The 14,698-nt window shown below is 37.4% G+C and overlaps 1 protein-coding gene across 1 annotated transcript in view; it reads left to right on the forward strand.

Annotated features, from left to right (window-relative positions):
* The window catches only part of LOC103581474 (kinesin-like protein KIF27), a gene marked incomplete at both ends in the record, with an annotated part of 28,804 nt that overhangs the window by 5,888 nt on the left and 8,218 nt on the right, over positions 1-14,698 (forward strand). The window contains one exon of the mRNA XM_008563296.1: positions 5,053-5,196. Coding sequence (XP_008561518.1) covers positions 5,053-5,196 — 144 coding nt within the window. The remainder of the gene's footprint in view (positions 1-5,052; positions 5,197-14,698) is intronic.

Consider the following 14,698-nt stretch of genomic DNA (forward strand, 5'->3'; position numbering starts at 1 on the left):
GTGGGGGCGGGGGGGAACCCGGGGGGTGGGGACCCGTGGTGGGACACGGAAAAAAAAAAAAAAAAAAAAAAAAAAAAAAAAAAAAAAAAAAAGTAAACACTTTGGGCCGGCCCGGTGGCGCACTGGATAGTGCGCCGCTTGGGAAGCGCGGCGGCGCTCCTGTCCGAGGGTTCGGATCCCACATACAGACCGGCTCCTGCTCACTGGCTGAGCGAGGCGCGGGAGCAACACCGAGGCTTGCGATCCCGTTGCCGGTCCCCGGTCCGGTACGGGGGCAACACTGAGGGTTGCGATCCGTTGCTGGACACGGCAAAAAAAGACAAAAGACAAAAAAAAAAAAAAAAAGAAAAAACTTTGTTTCCAGCTACAGCAATCAGCAACTCATGGCCAGTCTTATCTTATTTGTACCACACCACCCTCTTTCTGCCTTCTCCCTGGATTATTTTGAGTAAATCCCAGTATCAAAGCATTCATCTGTATATATTTCAGTATGTGTCTCTAAAAGATAAGGACTCTTTTATAAAAGACATAACTGCAATATATAATCACATTTTAAAAATCAATACTAATTCCTTAATTTTTTTTTTTTCCTTTTTGTCTTTTTTTACTGACGGGTAACGGGATCGCAACCCTCGGTGTCGCGCCCGTACGGGGGACTGGCAACGGGATCGCAACCCTTGGTGTTGAGCCCACACCACGCTCAGCCAGTGAGCGGGAACCGGTCTCCACATGGGATCCGAACCCTCGGTGGGAGCGCCGACGTGCTGCCAAGCGGCGCACTCTCCAGTGCATCACCAGGCCGGCCCCTAATTCCTTAATATAATCAAACATTAAACATGTTTAAATTTCTCCAAATCTCTCCCCTTCCGTCTTTCTTTGTTACAATTGATTTGGTTACATTAGGATCCAGATCTGCTTCTTGCATTGGTTGCTATGTCAGCTGTCTCTTAAGATTCTTTTAATCTATAGCTTCCTTTCATTTAATTTTTTTCCTTTTACTCCATAAAGTTTCTCAAAGTCTGGATTTGCTGGCTCCATCCCAGTAGTGTCATTTAACATGTTCCACAATCCCTTGCATTTCCTGGTGATTGGTTGCTAGATACGAGGCTTGGATTCACTCAGGTTAGATTTGGCTTCAGAGGTATATGTTCTTACTGCAGGAGGTCCATTTTGTGTGGTAGTCTCTCTGTGAAATTAGCAGTCATTGATGATCATTTGCTAGATCCATTATTTTAATCGAGGTTTGCAAAGTACCATATTGTAATTGTTTTATTCCCTCTTTATTTACTAGCACGGATACATTGCTAGACAGAAAAGTTCCCTTCTCAGCTGTTTATGGTTACCCTGAGCGACAATTCATATAGGAAAGACAGGAGAAATGATTGGCTCTTCCCTTTTTACTTACTGGTTTTAGAAAAATATATCATTTCCCTGTTATCTTCCAGAGAGACTGAGAGTTAGTTTGCTTTTGATTTGCTGTCATTATGGTTTTTTGTGGTGCTAAGATTTAGTTTCTTTCTCTTTCTAGTTTGCATTTTTGTACTACTAATGGGTTTGTTCTTTCTTGTGTATTTATGGAACTGATTATCGGTTTTCGGATTCCAGGTGCAGGACTCCCTTGAAAATTTGTTGTAGGGCTGGTTGTAGTGGTGAACTCCCACGGCTTTTGTTTGTCTGGAAAATATACCATATCTCCTTCATTTTTGAAGGATAGGTTTGCTGGATATAGTGTTCTTGGCTGACAGTTTTTTTCTTTTGGTATTTTGAATATATCATCCCATTTCCTTCTGGCCTGTAGAGTTTTTGTCAAGAAATCTGCCATTAGTCTGATAGGGGCTCCCTAATAGGTGATATGATGCTTTTCTCTTGCTTCTTTTAAGATTCTCTCTTTGTCACTGAGCTTTGCCAGTTTGACTATAATGTGTCTTGGAGAGGATCTTTTTGGGTTTAATCTATTTGGGGATCTTTAAGCCTCCTGGATCTGAAGGTCCATGTCTCTCCCTACACCCAGGAAATTTTCCATTATTATTTAATTGAGTAGGTTTTCCATGCCTTTTCCTTTCTCTTCCCCTCTGGAACATCCATAATTTTAATGTTTGTGCACTTAAGGTTGTATGCTAGCTCTCTTAGCTTTTCTTTATTTTTAAGAAAAATCTATTTACTAATATATATTTTTTACATTCTTTTTACATTTTCTTTCATTCAGATGTTGTGGAGCAGTTGTTGGTGAGGGTAGAGAGGAAGGGGGAAGGAAATAGGGTGGGAAGAGTAGGAAGGAGGGAGGGCTTTGTTGAGGCCCATGGCAACCCCTCATTCCAGCAGAGGAGACCAGGGGGTTCCAGCAGTGGCTTGGTGATCATTGCTGGGCTGGTTGTGGATGTCAGTGGGGCAGGGCTGAGGCCCTTGACCCCCTCCCCCCATGACCCCAGTTCAGGAGCCTGGTGCGTTTCCTGCAGCGGCAAGGTGGTTGTCACTGGGTTGGGTGTGGTCTTTGCAGGGGCGTAGCTGAGGCGGACAGCCCTCCTTCCTCCCTGCTTGGGAGCCCAGGGGGCTTCTGGTCCTTCTGGGTTTTATGGATGTTCTTTGGTAGTGTTAGACTTTTACTAGTTAATATGAGACTTTGTCTCTGATCTGTGGGTATTTTTTTTCTTCTTTCAGTTCTGTGTTGGATTATTCACTGTTCTCACCACTTTAACTCTGCACTAGAACTAATTTGTTGTCCTTTGCTTACTAATAAAATGGAGAAATTTCCTGTGGGGACCAGCACTTGAGCCCTGTGTTTGAGCTACATTGCTGCTTTGCTGCTGATTCCCTGGGGAAGGCTTTTCGTGCAGCTCAGGTTTTAGTTGTTGACCTTACAAGCGCTTCCAGGTCTTGTGAGATCCAGTACACCTGGGTTGTGTGGAAACTCTGGTCTGGGCCTGAGTCTTTTCAGCAAACTGCACCCCCTGCAGTTCTGTATTCCTGACCAGTCTCCACTGAGAGGGTCTCTGCTGATTGGAGGGCAGATCAGCTGTGCTTGCTGTGCCCCAGTGCTCCCCCACTGGGTCCTTCTCCCCCACTGCCCACAATCCAAACACTTCCCATGGGACAGGCCGTGTGCCACTCTTTTGTGATGACTCACTGGCCTCTGAGTGACTCCTCTCTCCTATGTGGGTCCACAGAAACACTGTTAGTGGTTTTGCGGCCTGGGGGCCACTGAGGCCCTCTTCTCTCCTGCTGCCTCCAAGCAACTTCATATGAAGGGCACAGCTGCAGCTTTTGCCAGCTTTTGCTCTGTGGGCTCACCAGGACCAGCTTTAAAGTGACAGGTGCTCGAGATGGTTGGAGTGGTCCTCTCCTTCTCTCTTCGTGACTTCTTCTGCCTTCATGAACTCTGTAGGTCTCTCCTCTTCTCCCGAGCTCTAGTGGCCATAGCTTTGCTGTCGATCGATGCTTCATAATAGCTGTAAATTGGTTGATTTGTAGGAGAGAGTGACACTGGGGACTGTCTATTCCACCCTCTTGACTGGAAGCCACTTTATTGCCTTTCTTATTCCACATTTTGAATGCAAGACTAGTATTTTAACATAAAATGAACAGATAAACACTCTTTTAAGTAAATAATAAACCGAATAAAACTAAGTTATAAAGTATATGTAAAAAGATTTAAGTATGCAGACCTAAGGGAGAAATTATATTTTAAGCTTCTCAAGTAGACAATTAATTGCCCATAGAAAGAGGATATTAACTAAAGAGAATTATAGTTACATTTTTTTAATTGAAACATAATTGATTGTATGTATTTATAGGGTACAGAGTTGACTATCAGTATTTGTGTATATAGTATGTGATGATCAAATCAATTTTATTACCATGTTCATCATTATAAATCGTAATTATTCTTTGTGTCTCTTTTCAGTTACTCCCTATCCCTCCTCCCTCTCTCCGTATATCTTATTTTATAGACTAGAGAAGTCACATAGGTTATATAACCATATAGCATTATAAGGACCATCAGGATTATGCAACTCCTCCTTATTTGGTAATTTAAGGATTCCAAGCAGAGAAGTATAGGGACTTGCCCTAAGCCCCACCATGAAGCTGTAGCAAAAGCAAGACTGGCCTCAGTCCATAGGTTCCCAGTGTGGGGGCCTATCCACTGCCCGTCTGCATCCGGAAGAGTCACACACATACTATGCTTTATGAATTAAATTTTATTTGTGAAGTGAACCCTATTTTTGTAAATCAGCTACTCATTCTTGGCTTTCCCTGTAGCTTTGTAGAAAGAGAACAGGCTTTGGATCCAGTTAGGCCCTGGGGTTGAATCTCAGGGGTTTGGTTTATCCATTGTATCTTTGTAGGAAGAGGTTTTAATCTCACTAAGCCTTAGTTTCTTCATGAAAAGGAAGCATGCCTATTCAGTGAGAAATTTTAAATACTAAGTCAGTATCTGGCATGAAGTAGGCCCTTGACAAATGATCATTTTTTTTCTGTTTATTTAATCTAAAATTTGTTTTGCAATTATTTGCATATTTCAGTTTTACTTAAAAACAGGCAAATTCACCAGAAACCAAGAAATAAAACTGTTTAACCATATTTTCAGACATCTTCAAAATATCTCTCTTGATAGCGAAAGTGTACAAAATCAACAAATATACTTTATCTAAATGCCCAAATGCTTTCTTATATCCTATAGGTCAATTTGGAAAATGTGATCTCTTTGATTTTTAAAAACCCACTTTAAAATCTCACAACATTTCTAGGAAACTTGTAAAAATCTTATATAATGTTCTCTAGAACCTAAATAACTGGTTTTCATATGCAGGAAATGAAAATCAGGAAAATATTCCTGTCTTTATGATAATTAGTTCCTGTGTTATAGCAGTGATAGGTCCTCTCAACTGTTTCTGCCTTTCTTAGAAAAAAATCAGAAAAAGTTGAAAAAGAAAAGGGTAAGAAAAATGTGAGACATTGTCAAGCTATCATCAAATCACTGTTTTTGTGGTATTATGTGGGTTCTCCTGAGTATTTTCCATGGTGAATATCACTTGTGCCTTCTTTCCCTCCTAGTGCGCTCTTGCTGCTGATGAAGTCGTATTTAATCAGAAAGAACTGGAGGTGAAGGACCTGAAGAATCAAGTGCAAATGATGGTACAGGAAAATGAAGGCCATGTTGTATCTTTGCAAGAAGTACAAAAAGTGAATAGATTGCAGGTAGGGTTTCTTAAGGTATCTGTCTCTGAAGATTTAGTTGAAATAGTACCTAACTAAACATAATAGCATTTTCAATAATAAATTGGAATGTTTTACAAAGGCTTGCTTCAGTTGAAGAGTTCTGAACATAGGTATCTGAAAGAATTATTATAGCTTTCCCCCTAAATCTGCTTAAAGAGAAAAGATTTTTTCTTGTTAACCTGACTTTTACTTCACAGATATAAAGATAGTTCCCAGGAACTTATTTTACAAATCAAATTGTGGTTATCTTTTCTCCATACTTTTCCCTTCCATTGTTTGCCAAGGTACTAGGCACTGTGATATTAAGAGTTGAAAGGTAAACATATAATTTAAACTTTTGTTTTATACCCTCATGAGTGATTTTCTCTTTAACTTTGGTAAAATCTTTCAAATTCTCTGTCTTAGCTTTCCTATCATTAACACGGATATGCCTGCAGTGTAACGTAGTATGTCCCTGGCTTTGACTCCCCTACCCTCCGGATAGTTAATGTCATTTCAAGCCTTTGGGTTTCTGTCAGAGAGAGAGAAACTAATGCCCCGAGAAATAATCTGATCCAGCACAAATTGGATTTTGATTTTGACATTATTTTATTTTGTTTTGTTTTGTTTTAACTCTTTTAATTGTGTAATAATTTTTAAATATATATAAAACAAAATGTATTGCTCAGGGATTTATCACAAAGACAACAGCTGGGTAACCACCACCAGGTCAAGAAATTGCAAACTGCCAGGCCCTCAGAAGTCTTTAGTGCCTCCTTTCAATTCCTATCCCTCCCATTCTCCTAACTTGTATGGTAGTCATTTCTATGCTTTTCCTATAGTTTTTCTATTGAAGTATGTTTCCTTAAACACTAAAGTTTAGTTTTTGGAATTGTTATAAATTTATTCAGTAAGTTCCTCAGTATCTGACTGCTTTTATTAAACAGTTTGTTTGTTATGATTCATCCATGTTGTATGTATCTGTGTGGCTTGTTTAGTTTTATAGCTATATAGGATTTTATTGTATGAATATATCACAGTTTTTTTTTTTTCTGTTCTACTGCTGGTGTTTATTTGTGGTTTTTTCCTATGACTTTTTTTTCTTACATGTCCCTAGGTACACATACAGCACACACATCTTTCAGATTTGTGCCTAGGAGTTGAATTGCTCGGTCATAGGGTAGGTGTATCTTCAACTTTAACAGATAATGCCAGGCTATTTTCCAATTTACATTCTTGCCCAGCACTGTATGAGTGTTCCTGCTAATCCTCATGCTTTTCAACATTTGTTATTGTTAATTTTTAAATCTTAGCCAATTTGGTAGGTATGAAGTATTATTTTATTGTGATTTTAATTTGCATTTTCCTGATGACTAGTGAGGTTGAGCACTTTTTCTTGTTTTTGGCTATTTGGATATTCTGTTTTGTGAAGTGCTTGTTCAAGTCTCTAACTTGTTTTTCTATTGGGCTGTCTGTCTTTTAGATTAATTTGTAGAAATTTGTTGTATATTCTGGATAGGAGCTCTTTGTCAGTTACATGTTTGCAAATATTTCTTCTCTTTCTGTGGCTTGCTTTTTACTCTCAGTGATGCTTTTTTTTCTTTTTAAAATACAACAAGGATATGCACATTTATTTGTTCAAATAAATACATAAACTGAATAACAGATGAAGAACAAAATACTATAGAAAGTATGGCTTTAAATTTTCATGAAATCTGGAGATGTAAAACTTATTAAAATTTACATATTTCATTTTAAAATCTGTATAACTATTTGAAATAGGTCTCTAAAGTCTTCCAGAAGTATGCAAATATCAAATTAATTTCAAGAAGAAAATGAATAAACTTTTCAGAGGCAAATTAATTTCTAAGCAAATCAACAAGTCCACTTAATAAAAAGAAATCAAGGACAGAAATTAAATATCTAAGTTTAGCAGCATTAATTGCATTAAAAATAATCAATAAAACAGAATATAAACTGAAAGACACTTCAAACAATTTGTGGAAAAATGGAATTGAAAGATAATGGAAATCTTTCCATAAATTTTTTGTTTGTTTAAATTTTTCTTTTCTTTTCTTTTTTAAAAGAATAAGATCATAGAAAATATGTTCTATGACCACAATAACAGAAGGAAATTCAGGAAACTCACAAATGTGTGGAAATTAAACAACGCTCTTAAATAAACAATGGGTAAAAAGAAAAATCACAGAGAAATTAGAGAGTACTTTGAGATAAAGATCAAAACGCAACATATCAATTTATAGGATGCAGGGTTCATGCAGTGCTTAGAAGAAAATTTATACTTGTGAACACCTAATATTAAAAATAAGAAAAATCCCCAATCAGTAATGTGAACTTCTACCTTAAGAAAATAGAAAAAGTAGAACAAACTAAACCAAAAGCAAATATAAGTAGAAAATAACAGAGATTACAACAGAAATATATGAAATAGGGAGTTAAAAAACAATGAAGTAAAAAAAAAAAAAAGTTGATTTTTTAAAAAGACCAACAGAATTTGCAAACCTTTATCTAGACTGACCAAGAAAAAAGAGAGAAAGGGCCGGCCCGGTGGCGCACTGGATAGTGCGCCGCTTGGGAAGCGCGGCGGCACTTCCGCCCGAGGGTTCGGATCCCACATGCGGACCGGTTCCCGCTCACTGGCTGAGTGAGGCGTGGGAGCAACACCGAGGGTCGCGATCCCGTTGCCGGTCCCCGGTCCGGTACGGGGGCAACACTGAGGGTTGCGATCCGTTGCCAGACACGGAAAAAAGACAAAAAGACAAAAAAAAAAAAAAGAAAAGAAAAAAGAGAGAAGACCGAAATTACTAAAATCAGAAATAAATAGGGGCATTATTACATTGTCACTATAGCTTTTTGTTTTGGTAAGATTTAGTTTCTTTCCCTTTCTTATTTGCATTTTTGTTCTACCAGTGGGTTTTGTTCTTTCTTGTGTATTCATGGTAGTGATTACCACTTTTCAGATTCCAGATGCAGGACTTCTTTGAGGATTTCTTGTCGGGCTGGTCATGTGGTGGTGTACTTCTGCAGCTTTTGTCTGGAAAATACACTATTTCTTCCTCATTTCTGAAGGATAGCCTTGCTGGGTATAGTATTCCTGGGTGGAAGTTTTTTTCTTTTAGTATTTTGAATATATCCTCCCATTTCCTTCTGGCCTATAGAGTTTCTGTTGAGAAGGCTGCTGTTTGTCTGATAGGAGCTCCCTAATAGGTGACTAGACGCTTTTCTCTTGCTTCTTTTAAGATTCTCTCTTTGTCTTTGAGTTTGCCAGTTTGACTCTAATGTGTCTTGGAGAGGACATTTTTTGGTTGAATCTTGTTTGGGGATATTTGAGACTCCTTGATCTGAAGGTCCATGTCTCTCCCTATACCTGAGAAGTTTCACTTTATTATTTGGTTGTGTAGGTTTTCCATGCCTTTTCCTTTCTCCTTCTGGAACACACATGATTCAAATGTTTGTGAGCTTAAGGTTGCCTGCTAGCTCTCTTAAATTTTCTTCCTTTTTTTTTTTTTTTTTTTGTGACCGGTAAGGGGATCGTAACCCTTGGCTTGGTGTTGCCCGCAGCACGCTCAGCCAGTGAGCGCACCAGCCATCCCTATATAGGATCTGAACCCGCAGCCTCGGCGCTCCCAGCACTGCATTCTCCCGAGGGAGCCACAGGGTCGGCCCACATTTTCTTCATTTTTAAAAATGCTTTTTTCCTTCTTTTTTGTTTGCCTGGGTTATTTCAAAAAGACTATCTTCAAGATCAGAAATCCTTTTGTCTGGTTGTACTAGCTTGCTGCTTCAGCTGTTGGTTGTGTTTTTTATTTCATTTTGTGCATCTTTTGCTTCCATGAGTTCTGCTACCTTCTTTTTTAAGGTAGTAATCTCTTTGTAAATTTCCTCCTTCATATCCTGGATTTTTTTTTTTTTTTCCCCTCATTTCATTGTGTTGTCTGACTGAGTCTCCTTTTGTCTCAGAGAGTCTCCTTATGATTGTTGCTTGGAATTCCTTCTCAGTTATTTTAAGGGTTTCCTGCTGTGTAGGGTCTGGTGTTGGAGAATTGCTGTCTTCCTTTGGTGGCGTCATATTTTCTTGTATTTTTGTATTTCTAGTATCTCTACATTGATAATCTGGTCACCTGGTACAGCAATTGCTGTTACTCTGGAGTGGACTTTGAGGAGACGACATCTTCTTTTTCTGGTCCCTGCAGACTGTCCTTGTGATATGTAGTCGAGTGTCTGGTAGACTGCCTGCATGCTGCTGTGGCATCAGGCCGCTTTTGCGGCAGCCATGGCTGTGGTTGTCTACCCATTCAGAAGTGGTGTTTTTGGCATGTTCTCTTGCCTGCTTCTGGGTGGAGGGGGCTGTGGCCCTTGGCTCCTTCTCAAGAAGTCTTAAAGACTTCTTGTTGTAATCAAATTCAGCAATCTTTTTCTTCATGGTTAATGATGTTTGTTACCTATTTAACAGGTTTTTCCTTTTCCCAATCCTTCCCTTTGAAGATATTTTATTATCTTCCAGGAGCTTTATTGTTTTGCTTTTCACATTTAACTCTGTAGTCTTATAGGAGTTGATTTTGTGGGTAAGGGTAAAGTTCAAATTTCATTTTTTTTCCCATATAGAAATCCAGTTGTTCCAGCGTCATTTATTGGAGACTGTTCTTTGACCACTGTTCTGAATGCTGTCTTTATCATAAATCAGGTCCATTTGTACATGAATTCGTTGTCTATTTCTGGGCCTTCTGTTGTATCCTATAGGTTTATTTGTCTATTCTTGAGCCAATATTACATTTCTTATTTTTTGTAGATTCATAAAAAGTCTAGACATTCTGTAGAGCAAGGCCTTCTGCTCTGTTCTCCATCCCTCCCCCTCTTCAAATGTTTTTGTCATTCCATATGAATTTTATTTTATTTTTTAAGAAAATTTTGGGCCGGCCCGGTGGCGCACTGGATAGTGCGCTGCTTGGGAAGCGCGGCGACGCTCCTGCCCGAGGGTTCAGATCCCACATACAGACCGGTTCCCGCTCACTGGCTGAGCGAGGCACGGGAGCAGCACCGAGGGTTGCAATCCTGTTGCCGGTCCCGGTCCGGTACGGGGGCGACACTGAGGGTTGCGATCTGTTGCCGGACACGGAAAAAGACAAAAAAAAAAAAAAAGAAGATTTTTATTTTTCTGTAACAACTTTATTGAGATATAATTCATATGCTATAGAATTTAACCTTTTAAAGTATACAATTAAATTATTTTTAGTATATTTACAGAGTTGTATAACCATCACTACTATTTAATTTTAGAACGTTTTTAACTCCCCAAAAAGGAATCTTAAACTCATTAGCAATCATTTCCCATTACCTCCTTCCCCAGCTCCTGGCAATCACTACTTTACTTTCTATCTCTATGGATTTGCCTATTCTAAATATTTCATGTAAGTGGGATCATACAATATGTGGCCTTTGTGTTTGGCTTATTTCACTTTAGCATGATATTTTGTTTTATTTATTTATTTTTAATTGACAAATAATAATTGTGTATATTTATGGGCTACAGTGTGATGTTTTGGTCTATGTATACATTATAGAAAAATTCTGTGAAGCTAATTGACTTCACAACTTATTTTTGGTGAGAACATTAAAAATATATATTTTTAGCAATTTTGAGTTATACAATACATTATTATTAACTGTGGTCATCATGCAGTGCACACTTATTCCTCCAGTCTAACTGAATCTTTGTACCCTTTGATCAACATCTTCCCTTTCTCCATTGCACATAAATTTTAGAATCAACTTGTCAAGGGCCTCAAAAAAACTTGTGGTTTTGGTTGGGATCACATTAAATCTATAGATCTGTTTGGAAAGAATTAACATCTTTTGATTATGAGTTTTCTAGTCCATGAACATGGTATATTCCTCCATTTACTTACGTTTCCTTTGATTTTTCTAAATAATGCCTTTTTGTGTGTGCGTAGAAGTATTGCATATGTTTTCTTAGATTTATTACTAGATACTTGACTTTTTTATGTGACTAAGAATGGAATCTTTTTGAAATTTTATTTTCCTAATTTCCTAATTGTTTGTTAGTGTATGGAATTGTGTTGATTTTTGTATATCGATATCTTATAAATCCAGTAACCTAATTTTTTAATTCTAATGTTTTATCTACAAATTCTTTTGGATTTTCACTTATAGTTATATCACCTGCAAATAATGACCATTTAATTTCATCCTTTACAATCTTTTAATGTTCTCTTTCTTTTTCTTACCTTTATGTATTTACTGGCATCTCCAATGTAATGTTGAATACAAGGGTGATAAACAAGTATCTTTTTGTCTTGTTTCATAGAGGAAGAGCTTTCAGCATTTCACTATAAAGTATATTTGCTATAGATATTTTTTATTTACCCTGTATCAAACTAAGGAAGATTTTTTGCTGAAAATTTTTATTGTGAATGGATATTTACTTTTGGTATCAAATGATTTTTCTTTTATTGTATAATTTTTCTCCTTTTTTCAGCTAATGTGGTGAATTGATTCTTTTACTTTAAAGCAATCATATTTCTGGGATAAACCCCCTTTTTTTTGTTATTGCTCTGATGTCCTATTGTGTTCGGGGTTTCCAAGACCACCATCAGGTTGGATGATGGACTTAGAGGACTCAACATAGAGCTAAGATTTACTACACTGAAAGTATACAGTGCAAGATCAGCAAAGGGAAAAAGCACATGTAGCAAAGTCCAGAGGAAACCAGATGCAAGCTTCCAAGAGGCCTTTCCCAGTGGAATCACACAGGATGTGCTTAATTCCCCCAGCACTGCACTTGTGACAATACATGTGAAATGTTACCTACCAGGGAAACTCAGTAGAGACTCAGTGCCTGTGGGTTTTATTGAGGGCTGGTCATGATGGTACCCTCTGCCTAGCCTGAGCCAAAATTCTGGACTACCAGAAGGAAAGCAGGTGTTCAGCATAAACCACATTATTTGTACAAATAATTTGAGCACGGTGAGTCACTATTAACAGTTAGGGTGTTTAGGAATCCTCCCCGAATCAAAGTTCTCAGGCACCTCACAACTTTGTAGTAGGTCTTTTAAAGGATAGCAGTCAGGTGTGCTATGTTAACTCTTTTCTGCACAATTGTCCTAGATTTGGTTTGCTAATATGTTGTTTAGGTTTTTCACAACTATATTTGTGAGTGAGATTGTCCTATATTTTCCTTTCTCATAATATTCTTGTCAGATATCGTAACTAGTTATGTTGGCTTCATAATATAGTTTAGGTAGTGTATTAGTCCATCTCTGTTGCTTATAACAAAATACCTGAAACTGGTATTTTTTTTTTTTTTTAAAGCCTAAGCAGCACTACACCATCTGCGATGAACTTGATTTATTGTTAGAGTTGGAGGCAGCTTCATTACGGCAGCTGGGAACTATAGTATAGCAGGGAAGTGTGGGGAGGAGCAGAGCACAGCAGCATGGGGAGGGTGGGAGCTAGGAACACAAGGTGGCTCATTTTGGTTTCCCAGTTGTTTGGCAGAGAAGACAAGCCCAGATGATTATCAGCATCTGGGTTTCTCAGTCCAGATTGATTTACAAAGAAAAACGACATTTATTGCTTACAGTTTCTGAGGCTGGGAAGTCCAAAGTCCATCTGGTGGTGGTGACAGTGACCCAGTGGTCTCACATTGCAAGATGGTGGAAGCAGAGAGCAGAGAGAGAAAGACAGACTCTCCTCTTCTTTTAAAGCCCTCAGAACCATGCCCCGACCACCATTTTTAATCCATTCACAACTGCATGATCCTACAATCCAATCACCTCTTCAAGGCTCCATCTTTCAGTTACCATAATAGGATTTCCACCCTCTTAACAGTCACAGTGGGGGCTAAGTTTCTAATACATAAAATTCAGGGGACACAACTCAAGCTTCAGTGAGTTTTGGGGGGACATAATTCAATCCACTACAGGTTGTATTCTGTATTTTTTTATACTGGGAAGGGTGTGTGAACAGTTGGTTTTATTTCTTCTTTAAATGTTTGGTTGATTGACCTGGAAAGCATTTGGGACTGGAATTTTTCTTTGTAGAAATGTTTTGATTATGAATTCAATCATATTTTCTTTTTCCCCTAGTTTTGATAAGATTTATTTTTCTAGGAATTTGACCACTGTATCAAAATTTTCAAATTTATTGGTGTGTTTGTTTATGGTAATCTCCTATTTCTTTAATGTCTTTAAATATGTAGTCATAAATCCCTTTTTGTTCCTTGTTATTTTGTGCCTTATTTCACTTTTGTTTTCTGGATTTACCTTCACTAATAAAATTATCAATTTTGTTAGTCTTTTCAAAGAGACAATTTTTGACTTTGTTGATGTTCATTATTTCATTAATATGTGACCTTTATTATTTAATTTTTTCTACTTTTGGCGGGGGTTAATCTTCTGCTATCTTTGTGACTTCCTTAGACAGATGCTTAGTTCACTAATTTTTAGCTTCTCTCTCTTTTTTTTTTATCTTAGACACATTTAAAGTTACACATGTCCTCCTAATCTTATCTTTACCTGCATTTCACATTAAGCTCAAAATATTTTCTAATTTTTATTGTGACTTTTTTTCTTTGACCTATGGGTTATAGAATTATTTTATTTCCAATACATGGAGGATTTCTTTTTATTTTACTAATTTTTAACTTAATTGCATTGTGGTCAGATAATATACTGTGTATGATTTCATTCTGTTGAATGTACTGAAACTTGCTTTCTGGCTCAGGATAATGCTAGTTTTTCTAAATGTTACAAAAAGAATGAAAAGAATGAAAAAGTTGAAAAGAATGTGTATTCTACAATCATTGGGTACTATTAATCTTGTTATTCAAATTTATATTTTTACTTACTCTGTTTTGGTCTTTTTTTTTTTTTTTTTTTTTAAGATGACCGTTAAGGGGATCTTAACCCTTGACTTGGTTGTGTCAGCTCCACGCTCTCCCAAGTGAGCTAATAGCCCATCCTATGTAGGGATCCGAACCCATGGACTTGGTACTATCAGCACCACACTCTCCAAAGTGAGCCACAGTCTGGCCCTTTTTTGGTCTTTTTGATATCAATAATTTAGAGACTGATAAAATCTCCCACTATGATTGTGGATTTGTCTTCTCCATTTTAGTGCTGATAGTTTTTGTATTATGTATATATAGAGACAAACTGTGTTATTAAGTACATACAATGGAACATTCTTACATCATACTGGTAAATTGACCTTTTAATCATTTTTGACCTCTTTTTATTTCTTCTAATGGTTTTTGTCATAAAGTCTACTTTGATATTACAATAGCTACACCAGACTTCATCTGATAAATATTTACATGGTGTCCCGTTTACATCTTATTTTTTAATCTTTCTATATTTTAGTTGTGTTTCTGGTAAGCAGCATATGGTCAGATAATTTTATAATATTCTTTTATAATCTTTATCTTTTGATTGGTTGTTGTTCATTTATGATTTTTTTTTTT

This window comes from Galeopterus variegatus, unplaced genomic scaffold (assembly GCF_000696425.1).
Source record: "Galeopterus variegatus unplaced genomic scaffold, G_variegatus-3.0.2 Scaffold13129, whole genome shotgun sequence".
Classification (NCBI taxonomy): Eukaryota; Metazoa; Chordata; class Mammalia; order Dermoptera; family Cynocephalidae; genus Galeopterus; species Galeopterus variegatus.